Source organism: Talpa europaea, assembly GCF_964194135.1.
Source record: "Talpa europaea genome assembly, chromosome: 15".
NCBI lineage: Eukaryota > Metazoa > Chordata > Mammalia > Eulipotyphla > Talpidae > Talpa > Talpa europaea.
In genome coordinates, this window is record NC_140083.1 from 62,253,957 (window position 1) to 62,271,151 (window position 17,195).

General features: G+C 47.3%; 1 protein-coding gene across 1 annotated transcript; it reads left to right on the plus strand.

Moving 5' to 3' along the window:
* Positions 1-210: 210 nt before the first annotated feature.
* Positions 211-16,065, plus strand: GSG1 (germ cell associated 1; the record flags this gene model as incomplete). Its single annotated transcript, XM_084256023.1, is given in 6 exon segments — positions 211-258; positions 11,223-11,541; positions 12,677-12,847; positions 13,525-13,672; positions 13,674-13,687; positions 15,731-16,065. Coding segments are annotated over 6 exon segments (1,035 nt in total).
* Between the last annotated feature and the right edge of the window lie 1,130 nt (positions 16,066-17,195).

Genomic DNA, 17,195 nt, shown 5'->3' on the forward strand with positions numbered 1-17,195 from the left:
TCACAGAGCAAACCCTACGTGTCAGCCAGCCCCACCCAGACTGGCGCTGGACATCCTTTCCAGCCTCTCCAGCCCACCCCACACCACCTCACCCCTCTGCTGGCAAGAGGGGGCCTGGTTCATCTTCACACAAGATCCCCACTCCACACATCAGATCAAGACAGAGCAGAGTAGAACTGGGACATCTCTGCCTCAGACCTTCACAAGTGAATGAGCATTTCCTCTCAACTGACTCAAAATGTTTGTCTCACCCCGCAGGTAGGTGTCTTGACATCTGAAATCATGTGAGTATTTCATGGGAAGGAAGTTTAAGGTTGTGTTGGTCATACAGGTTATAAAAATTCACCAATTTAATTTATTTCACTGGAACCCATTGTAGGATTATATGAAATGGAATAAAAATGAGTTACCCCAGCCTAGTTTTCTGGGTAAACCTGGTGATGTCCATACCTTGATCTCACTTTTTCATCTTCTTTTATTAAAATTTCCATTTCTTCTTTAATCTTACTTTTCCTCGCTGCTCTCAGGGTAGCTTTGAGCCCTGTAGCAACTTTTTTCCCCTCCACTTGTCTAATTCCAGTTGACAAAATCTGGTCCCTGGTAAAAGGCCCAGATGTAACAACAATATGTGCCCCTCAGTGAACTAGAAGAGTAGACTTTCAGTTGTCAGAGAATGGTGAGGCATCTCCACTGTCCTGCAGGAAAGCAGCTCTGATCTATATATAATCTGCTAGAAATAAGAACTAAGAGAGCATGAATACAGGCTTTTTCTGGTCTCACACAATCTAGGAGAATCCATAGAATACTTCCAGACCCAGGACAACTCACACAGCCAGCAAGGATGTCTCGATTTGTTTAGGGTAGGGTCCACAGCTGGAAGTGACTTGCCTCCCAGGTGAGAAAGTTGAGCACTGCCAACTTCCAGCTCAAAGGGTCACTTTAAAAAATCAAATATTCCTTCTCCTCTATCTTGCCTTTCCCAGGAGAGAAAAATTAAATAAGCTTACGCCCACATGCACACACACAACAGAGCCAGGTGTTGCGCTGTTCACATCACCACAAGTTAGGGATCTCAGAGGTTAGAGAGAACCCTTCTGGGACTCAGAGCAGAGCTAGTGGTGCTGAAGAGCCATCAGCATCAGGGCTCAATTCAGAAAAGTGATTGGGTCATAACTACAAGAACCCTTAGAGTGGACATGAACAACATAGAAAAAGCAAGCTATTGCTCAGAATAATTTTGTGTAATTATTAGTTTAGTTGCCACAGAGAAACACAAAACACAGGGGAATCTGTGTTTCTCACTGTGTATCTGGGGAGTATAAAGTACACTTAATCCAGCTCCTTATTCCATGAGTTTCTAGAACCTGGCCTGCAATCTGTGCCCTGTTAAAAGTGTCTGTATCTCCCCTTTACTAAGAGGCAGCCTGGGGATTGTTAGGGGTGGTTTTGAGCGTTGTTGGCACCGTTTACTAGCATTGTGGCCTTGAACAAATCAAATGCTCTGAATCTGATAGAAGAGGCCACAATTTGCCAGTCTAGTGAGCCTGTGGGGCAGGTGCAGCTCCCTCCTCCACCCTCCACTTTTACCCTTTTGATCCTCTCAGCTGAACTGTGGAGGTGGATTTCTCTCTCCTGACCAGTGTTTCAGGAAGGTTAAATCACTTGAGTTATTTAAACAAGTCAGTAGACCCGTGGTAGGGAATGGAGTGGTGACCACACCTCAGAGTTGCTGAGGGCTTCCTGCCTGGCCAGAAACTTCACCTGCAGGTCCACAAAAAGGGGTGAAGGCATGGCCTTATTTTACAGCAGCTTCGGGAAGCTGTCCCTGGTGGGCAAGCGCAGGCGACAGGGAAATAAATGTCTGATTGGCTTCCACAGTCACAGGCACCTCCTGACCTGGGTCTGAGGAATTTATCAGGGGCCAGTCTCCACAAGTACTGGCGCCAAGCTCGGACTTCAGCCCCACACTACTGGGGCCCAGCTCCTCGCCCACAGCAGCGCCGGGCCTCGTCCCTGACCCCACCGGGCGCCATCCTCGGCAGGGGAGCCTCTCCCGCTCCCTCTCCCTCTCGCTGGGAGGACCCCGGGACTTTGGTTCCCATCTAGGCAGGAAGACCGCGAGGAAGCAAGGCCAATGCCCGGCCCCGCCCGCCCGGGACAGCCCGGACGCCGGAGGCCAGGGCGGGGCCCTGCCAAACAATCAAAGCCGCTCCCGGCGCGTCGCCCTGGCAACGCGGCCCGCTGCTAAGCAACCGGGCGGCCGTAGTAAATAGAGGGTGGAAGGGAAGGCGGTGTTACTCAAGCAGGAAGGGGGGCCAAGGGGAGATTGCCCAGACACTCCTGGGCTCGGGCCCCTCCGCAGCCAAGGGGGCTAGGTAAGGGAGAGCAGGAGACTAAGGGATCCAGGGGGCGCACCCCAAATGGAAACGGGGTGGCCAGCTGCGCCCGCCTGCGACCACGCCCTAAGCACCAACCCGCCCCGAGGTCCCCAAGCATCCCAGCCCCTGCCGCCGGTCCCCAGGGCTCTGTCACCCGCGCGTGAGCGATTGCCCCACAGGATGTGCTGATGTGGCTGCCCCCCTGATTCACTCCAGCTGCTTGGGGCATGGAAGAAAGGCGGCTTCCTCTCCTGGAAATGACTGCACTAGCAAAAGCCCTCCAACAATTCCATTAAACAGCGGAAAGGGAAAAGCGACCAAGAGGAGCGGCCCCCGACCCTTTCTTTGGTCCTTCCCCCTGAACCTACTTCGAAGTGTTCCCAGAACCCTGTGCTGGGAAGACGCGTGGTTTTGATTCTGTGAAGCTAGGAAATCCCAGAGCTGAGTGTCCCGCAGTGATGTTCATATTGTGGACCCTGGGATTTGGGAGGCAAACCTTCCCTTCAGGGCAGGGAGGTAGAGACCTGTGTGAAGACATTCCTTATCTTCATCAGTGAATGAGTCAAACGCGAGGCAGTGAAGTGAAAAATGTAATTAGGGCTGCCAGATCTCCCAGCTTTCAAGACACATCTTGCAAAGGAGCTCTATCACTGGGGGCCCTGGGGACGGACAGGGATGCTTGCAGTATGTCACAGGCTCTCCAGCTGTCTATCTGCACCCTGGCCCCTGCGAACTACAGATAATACTGTGCATGAGATCAGTGCTGTTTTGACTTGGCTCACTGAAAAGCAGGAATGTTTCCACAGGTGGGAGGAAATGGATTCAGAGCTGATGTTTGATGAAACTAGGGATCTCTCTGGATCCAAAGGCACAGGGCCTGTGGACCTAGACTCTTCCTTGGATTTCACTACTCTTGTCTAAGTGACTCAAGAGGAACCTTCTCCTTTAGCCACAGACGAGTAAGGGACACTTTTCTTTACTCAAATCTTCACCCACAGACTTCCTGATTGTATCCAAGAGGCTCTTTTCTATAATATGCCTGGTTCATTCCCTTTTGTTAGTGCTAGGCTCTGAGGATTAACAGTGAATAAAAGATCCTGCCCAGTCACACATAGTTGCTCTATCTAGCAACTTAAAGTGAGAAGAGACAAGTCACAGAACATGCAGGAACAGAGAACAGGGGCTTGCTACCTCCAGCTGGGTGTCTACTAAGTAACAGGGGTTAGTTAATAGGGCATGTCCCTCCTGGAAGAACCACAGAGAAAATGCCAGGGAGGACAAATGAACTATTCTTGGGAGAAAATGCCAGTATGGATGTGGGGGAGAAGAACCCAGTGCATCCCTTAACCCCAGGCTTTGACATTAGGGAAGGGGTGGGGTGTGCTGAAGGATCTCTGCTCCACATTCTTACCCATTGTTTAAACAGCCTCCAATCTACGGTGCACTCACAAAACAAACTGAAATCCTGTTTACTGAGTATGTGTGGATGTCCCGGGACCATTGTTTCTCCTCATCCACACCTAATAAATGTGGTTTTGTACGGTACAGGGAACCATGACTAAGAATCCAGCAAATATAGGTTAGTCCCAACCCTTGGCTTTGTGATGTCATGAGTGTTGGGACGCATGTTTGGGAGGGGGAGTGGGGGGGGGGATGCTGAGGTAAGAACACAGCACCATACTTAAATACTGTTTTGACATGCGGAATCATCTTGTCTGCTGAGTCATGAACTTCTGCGCCTAACCTAATTATATTTATGTTGCATTGACTAGCAATTACTTTTTCTGTTCTAAGAGAGGACAGAGAAGAAAAAACATGAACTTGTCCAAATTACAATGAAAGGAAGTGAGTGGGATGCTGCTGGGCTCTGACTTTTGCAGCCAGGCAGTAAAACTCATGTTTTGTTTTGGTTTTTTTTTTTTAAAAAAAAAAGGAAATTAGAATTATGAACCAGGGTCCTTCGAGAGGGGGGTCTCAAGATTGGTCTCAACTAGGAGGCAGTCAGCCTGCCAAATACATAGCTTCTTAAGGAGTAGATTCCAACTTTGGGAACGCCAAAAATAATACAATTTTGGAGGTCCTGCTTAAGAAAAATAAAATGACAAGTACAAATTAGGGAACAGGGTCCTGGAAAGGGCCTGCGTAAGTGGGGGGCCACAAAGCTGAAGTTTCATTAGCCTCCCTCTAAAATCCACCTCTAAGCCTCCTCACATAACCCACTGAAGACTGCCACCCCCTCCCCTCGCCCGGAGAAGGGGAACTTCAGGCTGATGGAGCCGCTGGGGGTGCGGTTTATGAGCAGAGGCAATAAAAACCCAAAACCCAAGACTGTGCCAAACGGTGACTCAAGCGGGATATGAGACGTGTCTGCAAGTATTTGAAGGGTGTAAGCACAGAGGAGAGAAAAGAATTGTTCCCTGTTCTTGGGTGAAAGGGGACTGAGGATACGATTAAGGAAAGAAAAATGTGCACAAAACTGATGCGGAAACAAGCTATTTTCTGATACGACAGCTTTGCATTCCCCATGGGAAGTATTTGAGGATCTATTGAGTCACAATTCTCCAAGATGTCCTAGAGGGAGAAGCCGAATGCCCCCAAGTTCATTCCAGCCGTGAATTCCAGGAGGCTGACACACAGCTTCTATAGACTACCCTTGGGGTGGCGGCCAAAGAAGAAAAAAGAGCAGTCCTACAGGGAAGGGCAGCCACCTCCACCCACTTTTGCTGTGGGTAGTAAAGGGAGGGGCGGGGTGCCTGGGAGCAAAGCACATGACTGAAGAGGAGATGCGTGAGGACAGAGCGCCACCCAGCGTTGAGGTGAAACCAAGCCTGGAAACCAACAGCCATTGCAAAGGTGAAAAGTGAACACAAAATTCCTGCTCCCTTGGGATAAGGGAGTTCTGGCACAACACATCAAGGATCATTAGGCTGACGCAGGAGCAGCCGAGACATAATGCACATACATGGGCATCCAATCTCTTGTTAACATCTGTCTGAGAATAGAGGCATTGGGTGACAGAAGCAACATCCAAAAGTTGACAAAGATGTGGACTAAACCAAACACTGAAGTTAAGGGGAGCTGAGTCCCTAAACTAACTACACAAAGGTAGTGAGAAAAACAGGACCTAGTGGTGAATCTGGACGAGGTGTAAGAAGGGTAGGGCGGAGACAGAGGATTTCAGTAAATGTTAAACCCAAAAGGAGCCAAACAGGTGTCACTGATGGTATGGTGATTCTCTGGCTACATATTAGTTTAGTCTCTTTCAAATTTTTACTTGTTAAGTCAGAGGGTGACTTTCAAGCTTAGTACATCTAGAACCGGAAACCAGAAGTCCATCCCTGGGTGTGTACTATGATTCACACTCTCTAAAATTAAAGATTCCTGGTCTCACCCTGGAATTGTGATGGCGACTTGGGGTGGGGCCCAGGAATCTATATAATTTCCTGAAGTTCCAAAGGTTGTTGTGATGTGCAGTCAGAATTGAGAACTACTGCCCTTGCATAAAAGAGAGGGCTTAAAGGACATTACAATCAAGGCAAATAACTACACTGTAATATGGAAGTGACTATACTGGGATGTAGAAAGTGTCATGAGAGGAGCAAAGAGTGACAAGGACAGAGGAGTGAACTGTTCTGTCATAAAGAGAAACATTTGCAAACAATGAGTCATCTTGGCAGGTCACTGGGTAAGAAGAGATTGACAGCATCCAGGTAGAGGAAGAGCACCTTATTAAGGATGATTAAATCTCTCCCCTCCACATGGAATTGTGAGAGGGTATCCAGTGGGCATGGGGGTGGTATCACCCCCATGCCATGCCCACTGGAAACCCTCTCAGAATTCCAAGCATCATCAAAAGGCGCCAGGATGAAAGTCCCTGGGGTGTCAAGGGAATCACAGGAAGCTGCACAGCATCTCACACCCATGTCATCCCAATTAACTGGCACAATTTTTGAGAACAGAAAGCAAAACCATGCTTCTAGATGACAAGTAGCAAGAAGAGAGGCAATCAATCCTGTGTTGATTTGTCTCATTATTTTTTCAGGTTTAGAAAACTTGTTTTAAAAAATCAGATTGCTCTTTCTTTTACCTGAAGACTGGGATAGAGATGATGTCCAGCCAGAATTTCCTGGTGAATTTTCTCTCCACTCCTACTCTATCTATATCCTCACCCCCATGTCTGCTGTATACCCCCTCAGCATTCCATGTGAAGGGTAGAGATTTAATCATCCTTAATAATATACCAACTGGAGAATGGAGACCACCCCTGACCCAAGGACGCTGCTCCCTCCACATATCTGTGAGGTCATAACACTGCAGAGTGGAGCTGATTAAAAGAATGGAGACCCCACTCAAGGGAATGGGGACTTCTGTGGGAATGGCGACCCTTATAATATTTTCTGTGCCTGCCCTAAAATCAAGCCCACTCTATTCACACCAATCACCCAGGGAATGGCAATTAGATGGAAACTAATCATGTACATTTTAGAGAACTCACCTCCTTGAATGCAGGTCCTGGCTGCCTTGTGCTTATAATCCCGGCTCCCCATTGGCAAGCTCTCCTGTGTAATCTCCCAGAACAGCTGGGCCATGACTGCATTGTCAATTATTAAATGCCCAAGTTCCCTGAAAAGCAGCATTTAATCATGAGGCACTCCCAAAACTCTAAGATTGGGGGAGGGTAGGGGGAAGGCAATCTCCATACCTTTAACATTAAATCAGAGGGATCTGGAGCACAGATGACACCTCAGGGACAAGCTGCAAGATGGGGACATGGCCAAGGTAACCAGCTTCCCCCTTTTATTGTTCAGAACATAGGTGCCACACTATCTTGTACCACATTCTTTAGAGGTGTGCCTGTCTCATCAATGGGTAGCCCTCACTAGCCTTTGTGAATCCTGTTTTCCTGTCCACCTGTGTAGATGGAAGTCTCGGTGATACTTCAGCACCTGTGCACTTCCTTATCCTCTCAGCCCCTAAGTATCAGAGCAGCTACTCTGTCCCTTTTCCAAAAATAATCACCTTGTATGGGGCTGGTCAGCATATGCAAAGAAATAATTTTTCTCAGAGCTTCCACATCTTCATGATCATCCTAAGAAAATCACAGAGAAATTGGAAATTTGTTCTTCCAATTTGGCAAGTATCTGGATCCTGGAAAAAAAAAAGTATGTTCGGGGGAGAAATAAAATATGTAATGAGAAAAATTCTTGAAAGGGCTCTTGATGGGATTTCCATTCCATTATCCAGATAATTCTTGAATGACTGAAGAAGGTTCTTGGGTCCATTCTTGGTGGGCACTCCTGGATACAGCCGCCTTGAGGTTTTTTTTTTTTTTTTTCCTTAGTTTCCTCGTTTCTTACAGTTCCTCTTCCTTAAATTAGTTCTCACCCTGGAGCCACAGAGAAGTTGTACTATGGTGTGTGATTCATTTTTATTTCTGAATGACCCACCAAATAACAAATATGTGTAACTTGAAATGGATTGGAGTTAAGAGTTAAAATCTGTTATGATATTTCCCTGATTACAAGTGATGTTGAACATTTTTTCATATGCCTGCTGGCCATTTGCAGTTCCTCTTTGGAGAAGTTTCTTTTTAGCTCTCCTGACCATTTTTGGACTGGATTATTTTCTTTGTTGTTGTTGAGTCTCATCAGCTCTTTGCAGATTTTTGTGATCAGTCCTTTATTATTAGTGTTGTGTGCAAAAATTTTCTCCCAGTCGGTGGGGTTTCTCTTTGTTTTAGTTATTGTCTTTTTTGCTGTACAGAAGCTCTTTAATTTGATGTAGTCCCAGCTGTTTATCTTTGCCTAAATCAAAACTACAATGAGATACCATCTTACACCAGTGAGAATGGCACATATTAAAACTAGCAACAACAAATATTGGCGAGGTTGTGGAGAAAAAGGAACTCTCCTGCACTGCTGGTGGGAGTGCAAACTGGTCCAACCACTATGGAGAGCTGTGTGGAGATTTCTTGACCTACTAAACATAGAGCTTCCATATGATCCAGCAATTCCACTCCTAGGTATTTACCCAAAGGACACAGAAACATTAATTCCAAAGGGCACCTGCACACCTATGTTTATAGCAGCACTATTTACAATAGCTAAGCTACGGAAAATGGAAACAACCCAAATGCCCAAAAATAGATGACTGGATCAAGAAGATGTGGTACATATACACAATGGAATATTACTCAGCAATCAAAAAAGATAAACACATGCAGTTTGCAGCAACATGGGTGGAATTGGAAGGAATCATGCTCAGCAAAATAAGCCAGAAAAAAAAAAAAAAAAACGGATAGTCTCACTCACAGCAGGAATTTAGAAAACCTAAATAAGGGACCAGGAAAAAGACTATAATAAAGAAAACATCAAAATCAATAAGCAACTATAAACCAGAGACACACTGGGGGTGGGGAGGGGAAAGGAGGTATTAGGGCCAAAATAAGGGGGGTGGGAATTATATGGGGAATATAACCAAAATGAAAATGCACACATTGTGCAAAAATGAAAAATGATGTAAGAATTATATAAAATTAAATTAAATTAAATTTTAAAAAATCTCATGATAAATTTCCAAGTTATATTAAACTAAAAATAAAACTGGAAATTTTGAATTGCCTAAATGCTTAGTTCAACCATTATACAGAACAATTAGTGTAAGGTGGTGTAGCTGGAGTACATTTCCTATTCAAGCAACATATATACATATATGTATAATTATAAAGGATAACTCAAATTGACTAAAATCAATAGCGATTTCCTCACTAAAAACAAGAGAAAAACACTCTTTGGAGGGATAGCAACATGACTCCTGCATCTGGTCATATAAGATCTTTTCTCCTTCTGGATGTTACGGTTTTTCAGTCCTTATCAAGTTCACCCATAGTCTTCCATGGCCTGACAATTGTTGGTGGAGTTATTTTGTTGAGTGCCTTTTTAAAAATCTTATTAGTAGATTGCTTTCCGGAAGATGGTTTATCCTGTTTTGTGTATTTGTTTTTATATACATAGGAACTTGTGTATTATAGCCGTGAATAATATGCACTTTGTCTCCGGTATGCCTTGTTTTAGTCCCTGGAAATTCTCAAGAACAAAATGTAGATTCCAAAGATAAAGTTTTCTGTTAAATGTAGAAAATGTTAAGCTAGAGATGATGAAGAAAGAGATTTGTGAGCTTGTCCCACTTAGCTATGGTTTTATTTACTTCTCTTAAGCTAAGCAGATTTAGGTCTGATTAACTCTGATATGAGATCCCCCGGGAAGCTCAAGATGGTATACTTTAGGATGCATCTGTCAGAGTCTGGGGATGGGCTTCCTTTCTGTTCAATATGTATTAACATGACAGTATAAACTGCTCTGCTACCCTTAGTGCAGAGACCTGTCACACTTCATTTTTCTAAAGCAAATCAAATCTGGCACAGCTGCCACTCATAAGTCACTGAATTGGAATGTTAAATATGATCACTTTTCAGCCTTCCCTCCTCTTTGTTAAATGACCAGGGGCAGGAGCTCCAGCCAGAGCCACAGAGGCCATAGTCTCTACTGCTGTCACACACTGTACCCACTGTGAGCCAGGCACCCTCAAGCTTTCTCTCCACCGATCAAGGGTATCCTCCCTATGGCTCCACGGCCTTGACACTGAGCGTCCAGCCTCCATGGGCACCACACAGCCACCTCCAATTGGAGATCAGTAACAGCTGCTAGAAGCTGAACCCAGATCACTAGTGTTCCACTTCTCCAGGGTTTCAACTGCCTCATATCCCAGTTGGTCAACTGCCTATCCTCAAGCCCCCAAATCCTCTATCTGCACCCCATCCCCATTTCACATAGTGATTCCACCTAACAGTCATTAACAAGGCATAGCCCCCTCTCTCCTCTTAGAGGAAGTAATGGTTTAGGGAAGAGGACACCAAAAACCTGTCACAACACTAAAGGCCTTAGCAAGGAAGACAAAACCAAAAATCATTACCTCGCAAGAGCATTTCGAAGGCTCCAATTCTGTTTCTCAACCTGATCTATGCAAGCCTCAGTGGCTCCATTCACCACCGTGTTCCCTCGCGTAACTCTAGATTTCATGAGCACAGGGCTAAGGGTCTAGCGGGCACCATGCTATGCTAGACACTGGGGGAAAATAAGCGAGGAAAGGGTGGGCAGCTGGAGCCTTGGAGGGGCACAGACATGAGCACAAATAGAAGTGATGAGCAGGCCAGTGAGGAGGGAAAAATCAAGAGTCCTTGAGGCCTTCCAAGCTGCACTTCCTGCGGGAAGTGCTAGTCAGGCAACAGACACTCCTGATGCAACTGGGCATGGAGGAGGCAGAGCCTGGAGGAGGCAGAATGTCAGCAGGCACTGGCCAGCAGCACATTTGTAGAGCTCCACTCTCATGCTCACCCCCTCCCAGCCTGGGACTAAGGGTTCCGTTAGCGGTTACAAGCAAATCCATCCCCGCTCTCAGAACACAGCCATCACTGGGTCACAGTAGCACCTTCCAGACTCAGATACAAGTATACTCTCTCCCTAGAACTTGCCAGCTGAAGGCCATGTAGACACCCGTCTCACCTCTTGAGACAAAAATGGAAGATTTCAATATGGAAGCTCCACTTCAGGGTCACTTCTGCCTCCCTCTTCAGAGTTGGTTGTCTGGTGGTATCCCTTTACTCCTGCTCATGTGGGCACTGCGTATCATACCCAGGGCTCAGTTCTTTCATTGAGAGACTTCCACACACCACCCAAGGCTATCTGTGAGGAAATGTGACTGGAGTCCGGGAGCCGCAGGGGAGGGTGTTCAAGTGTCCGAGGCAGCTCTGAGCTGAGGCTGCCCCCTTGTGCTTGTCTGTTGCAGATGGAGCTCCCGCAGGCCTTCTCTGACCAGCGAACCTTGCTATATGCCATCCTCAACCTGCTATCACTCAGGCTCTTCACAACACCCCTGCTCATCAGCTTCCGGTTTGTGGACACACAGAAGGTGCCCGAGCCCCTGCTCGGGAAAGGTCTGGCAACCAAATGCTTTGACATGCCGATGCCCTTGGACGGGAGCGATGTCCACACATCAGCCCCGGAGGTGGTGCGACACAACCGGGAGACTGGGGATGTCCACTTCTCCTACCATGCCTTCCGCAATGGCATGTGGCTATCCTGTGAGGAAATCGTGGAAGAACCAGGTGCCTCCTCACCCTAGCTGCCTAATTTCCCCCCAAGGAATAGTGTATGGGCAAGGAACCCCACCCTATCCCACCTGGCCTCCCCCCAGGCTGCCTCAGTATCTCCCACCTCATTATGTGTCCCTTCTCCACAGGACACCCCTTTTAATAAGATCAAAAGTCCATTTGATCTTAGCAGACTCGCTAGCAGACTCACTGGTGTAAAGTAGCTTTACCCTTCATGAGTTTCAATTAGACTTTTGACATGATGCGAATTTCCATTCTAGCCATTTTTTAAACAAAACAAGGAGAGATGAGTATGAATGAGAAGACTGCCCAGCTTATATGAATCACTTCTAGAGGCCTTGATTTTGCATTTATGAGATGAAAGGATCAGAGCAGATGACCTTTAAAGCCCCTTCCACCCCCACCCACCTCCCCAAAGGGGTGTTCCCATTCTAGGTATTACTGTTACAACTTGAAAGGGTTGGGGGGAAGAAGCCCAAGAAGAACTATTAACAGATCAGGTAAGGACGCTGAACAGACCTCCCAGCAGGTCTCTTGCACTCCGCACACACCAACAAGGCGACATGAGGTCACACACACTAGTCTGTCGTCCTTGGAATGGAGCCACAGACTGAGGACACCTCCTGGCCCTGCCCAGAGCGTTTGCATTTACCTGGAGGCCTGGAAGGAGCACCTGGCAGTAACGTTCTCTCAAGCCCCTAATTGGGGCACAATGTGTGATCTGCTCCTTCTCCCAATTTGGGCTAAGGAAGAGGAGACGGATTTACTAAGGTTTGCCTCAAGCCCAGGCCTAAAACCATTCAGTACCATTCAGACCAGTGGCAGCAAAAGGTCATGGTTAAAACTAGGATTGATTAACCTCTCCTGACCCAGGAAATGGGAACTTGCCCTCTGAGGGTTGTCCCAGGAAGACGCCACATTGCTCAATATCGGGAACTGAGGACAGAGAGTAACTGATGACCCTCACCTATGCCGTTCAGTCATCCACGTATTCTTTCCCGCTTTCAAAGGGAGATATTTACTCGCTGCCTACTGTGTGCTGGGGCAGCGCCTGGCGTAGGGTAGGGAAGCTTTCGGCCCAGTTGCCCAAGGAAGCACAGCCCTGACCTTGGACCTTGTCTGTGTTTAGGGGAGAAGTGCCGAAGCTTCGTTGAACTCACACCACCAACCGAGAGAGATGAGGAAGGACTACTGGAATTTGCCACGTTGCAAGGCCCACGTCACCCCACTCTCCGATTTGGAGGGAAGTGGTTGATGGAAAAGGCTTTCCTCTCCCACCCACCTTCAGGGCTCGTGGCAAGTACGTGGGTTTGGTAATTTAGCTGCCATTGAGTTGGGCCTTTCTGGGTCTCTCCTGTCCTATGATCTCCTGCCTTTCTCTACTTCTCATCCCTCCTGCGTGACTAACCCTCCTAGAGCTGACTCACGTGCATATGCAGGAAAGAAACAGCAAGGATGGATAAAGCCCACAAACAGGACACTACCAAGCTCTACCCCACTCTTGTCGCCAAGCGACCACGTTGAAAAGCTTAGTTTTTCCCTTTCTTCCTATGATTTTTTTTTTAATGTAAAAATGGAGGAAGGAAGGGGTGGGGAGGGGGGAGGGCAGGAGGGTGGAAATGAAACATTGCCAAGTTAAATAAGGAAAAAGTGAAACCAATGTGACAGCTAGCAAAGTTATATATCCCTGCAAGATATATTTGAAGATTGAACCTGTTCAACCAGTACATCTCAAATTTCCCTGACAGTATTTACAGTTAAGTTTACTAAACTATCTGTTGGGTCCTGAGCAGAGTGGGAGTTGTGGGGTGATAGCCAGGAACCCCCAGTTAAGGACTGTTCCCAGCGGGTTCGGGCTTGGTCTCACCATTTGCCTCTCTGGTCCTGCTTTTCACTTCTGAGGGGATCCTCCGTCCACCACTGGTTCAGTTATTTGGCTGTCAGGCAAGGGCTCCTTCTTCCTCTGGTTTCCAACAGAGGCCCTATGGCTATCGCTGGGATCCCGAACTGCCCCCATTGGACTTGAATTCATCAGCTTTCTCCGGCTACCGATGGACTTGCTGCCAGCCTGCAGGCTCAAGCTGAGCAACTTTGCAGCCCTTTCCTCTGTGCTGTCAGGTGGGTGCTCCTGTCCATATGGGCGGGGGGGGGGGCATCCTTGCCTTTGTAGGGTGGAGCCTCTGTCCTCAGGGAGTGAGGGGGGGCCCATAGGCAGTACAGAGAACAGAGGCAAGAAACCCTTGAGTGAGGTGCCTGTCATTGTAAGGTGAGATTGTCCATTCGACCATTAGGTCTTTGACAATACCACTTATGTCTAGGTTCTTGGCAAGTTTCCTCAATAGTTTGGTTTACTTCTCAGTTGTGACACACACACACCTTTTCAAGACCATGGCTGCTGGATAAAGGCAGAGATGCGTACATGAAATCAAGAATAAAGTTCACGTCAGGGGAGGGGAGAAGGGCCATGGGTGTGATGTGGTGACAGGCAGCTGAGGAGGTGTGAACCTGTACCCCTAAAACATATAGAGTGTTGTGAAATTACCTCCATAAAAATGATTTCAATAAATTAAAAAAGAGGCCTGAGTCCAGCATTGACTCAAACCTTCCCCACATCTCCAGTTTTTCTGCTGATTTTCTGCAATTGCTTCTTCACCTGATGTGTAGTGAGACTGATTCTGTGGCTTATGGAAATGCTGCTCTGTATTATATATATTTACGACTCAAGGTACTAGAGGGCAGAGAAATGGAAAATTAGCCTTGAAATTTGCATTGAATTCCTCCTTTGCTTGTGAAGGGCTTACTCTTACCGATAAGGAAAAGTGCCGGCCTCCTTTCTCCATTCTTATTTCCCACCAGATAGTGTTAGAAATAAAGCTTACCTACCAGTCATTCTCTAATTCTTGAAAAACTAAGGGGTTAGATTTCTTTCAAAGAGAGCTAAGCAGCCACTCTGAAAAAGGAAATATGTTCAAAGTAAATTATTTCCCTTAAGAGTTCCTCACTTTCTCCCTTGCGTGGGTGCCAACCTGGGTAAGTGCTAAGTCCTTTTACAGTGCTGCAAAGACACAGCCTTGGGTTCACTTTTCATTGTAAAGGAGGCTTTATGGAAATACGTCTTCCGGGAGATCCATCCCTTCTCCCACTATAGTACCTGCTGTTTGATTCCAGGTCTTTTGTCCACTCTTCTGGCCACAGTTTAGCTCCCTACCCATCATGTCTCACCTTCTGTCCACGTTCCAGCTGTTCCTGATATACAACTGCAGCGTTCTGGCCACAAAGCTCACCCCTGGAGCATTCCCAGCCCAGCCTGAGTCTCCTTGGCCCATCAGAGGGAACAGCTAGAACATGCAGTCCCAGCATGCGGCTTGGCTTTAACCATCATTTGGCCTCATGAAATCCCTCACTAACCTCACACAACTTCCTGTTTCCAGGGCTTCCCAGAATTGAAAGATTTGGGGGTTTGACTTCCAGATTTACAGGAATGCGTGTGATATAGTTCCCTGGTGTCTTTGCCTTTGCTGTTCTTTTTGAATCCATCCAACTTCTCTTAATTGTCAGCTTCCCTTACCCCCATTATGAACTCCCTTAAGAGCCACAATGTTTACACACCAAGCAAATGCCACTTGCGCAACCTCTACACAGCCCCCGCCCCCTCCAGATTGTAGTACATGTTCCTGAACAATTTGCAGAGTCTTGACTTTGTGGGTGCCAGGTCTGCTAAATCCAAAGCAGAGATAGAGGGAGGCTAGATGATCGCTCTTGGCATCGAAAGCATGTGAGGGAAGGAAAATCTTGACTCTCAAAGCAAGAGGGGAAGGAAGTGGTGCATCGGGCTGTCTCAGGCTAGGGACTCTGGGAGACGACACAGAGGTAACCACAGGCTGAGCACTGAAAAATAATCAAGTCACTGGAAAAAATCCCATTAAACTCCTAGTCTGATGTCAACACAAGTGTTTCTCATGACTATGAGCCATTCAGAACATACCCCACAAGATCACATTCTCTTGCCCGCCCCTCACCCCCCGTTCCTTACCTGCAACATGACAGATGCAGCAAGCACACAGGCCCCTAAGTCCCCAAAAGACAACAGCCTCATGTACCCTGGGGAAGGGGTCAGGGTGTTTTTCTTTCAACCCTGTAAGAAAGACTCTCACTGCCCGATTTTCTGTCTGTTTGTGCCTAGCATGGCCTGGATTTTCCTTCACCTGTTGTATGGCTTCAGCTGTCACCACCTTCAATAAAAACACCAAGCTGCTGCTAAAGGTCAAGTGCAAGCACAGCAAAAGCTTCTGGGAAACCCTGAGCTGCCTGCCATATCACCACCAGTGTTACCTGGCACCAATTACAACGGGGTTACCAATCACTAGCCACCCCCAATACCTCAATCCGCCCGTCCGTTTTGTCTCCGAAGGAGTTGACTTCTACCCAGAGCTACAAAACAAGGGCCTTCCACCAGGGAGTAACCAGGGCCTGAAGGAAGAGGTCTCAGGGTCATCTGTAAAGGAAGAGCAATGTTAGAAGAAAGAGGGTTTGGAGAGCCGGCTGAACCACCTTTCCGTGTTTGCTTGTTACCAACAAGTGCTTAAGCCAAACTGTGTATCCCGAGCATGGTTTTTGGAGGCAGAACAGGGGTATCTGCATGCCTGGTGTCACTGCTCCCTCCTCCTCCGCTGCTCTCAATCTCTAGTTCACGCCCCCTGAAACCTCAAGCATGTAAAACCCCCGGCTCTCCTTCAGCTGGCTTGTTCTAGGGAAGGTCTGGGCTAAACAGTGTGTTAAAAAGAGTAACACACAGTTCTTGCTGTGGAGGATACCTGCCAGGATACCTGTTTATTGATCTGGGCACCCACCTGGGATTTGGAGGAGGGGAGGTGGACAAATCAGCAATGATGACTTGGCTCCATTTTTCCCTGGCACACTGGAATCCTCCCGGAAGTCACTACTGGGAGCTCTGGTATTAGGCAGATGTGTCACAGTGTCCTGCATCCCCTGGGGGACCCAAGGGATCCTAGATGTAGTCCTGTCTGGAATAAATAATCCTGTCTAGGATTACGTTTATCCTAGATGCCCTTAAACTAGCACATCTGAGAAGGCAGATGCAAGGAACGGGAGGGGAGGGGACAGGTTTGCTTCCTGAAACGGCCCTCAGAGGCTATTCAGATAGAACAGCGCTTCCCCAGAGGAGACCAAGCTGCAGAGTCCCACCTCCTCATCCCAAATTTTCCCAAAATACAAAATTTCTCTTTTCCATAAGGAAAAAACAAACCAGCCTGGATGGCTAAGGATGACAATGGCACACGCGTGTGTTCCTACACGTAGCATTTATTTGTTCTGTAACAATTCACATTTTAAATAGTGCTTCCTGACAATATACCAGCTGGCTCTCCTTTAATACGGGCAATAAAGATAGCAATTCACATTCAAGGGGGTTGATATCACCAGAACCACACCAGGAGGGCCAGCACATGGTACCTTCTAGGGAAAGGGGAGGGTGTGCAAGGAAAGGGAAGAGGAGAGACTGGGAGGAGAGAAAGAAAGACCCTGGCATTTGCAGAAGTCACTCCTCTAAGTAGTGGTTGTTGTAGTTTTACGGGCAACTTGTGCTGGGAGTGGGAAGAGAAAGGACCACTGCCTATCCTCACTGTCCA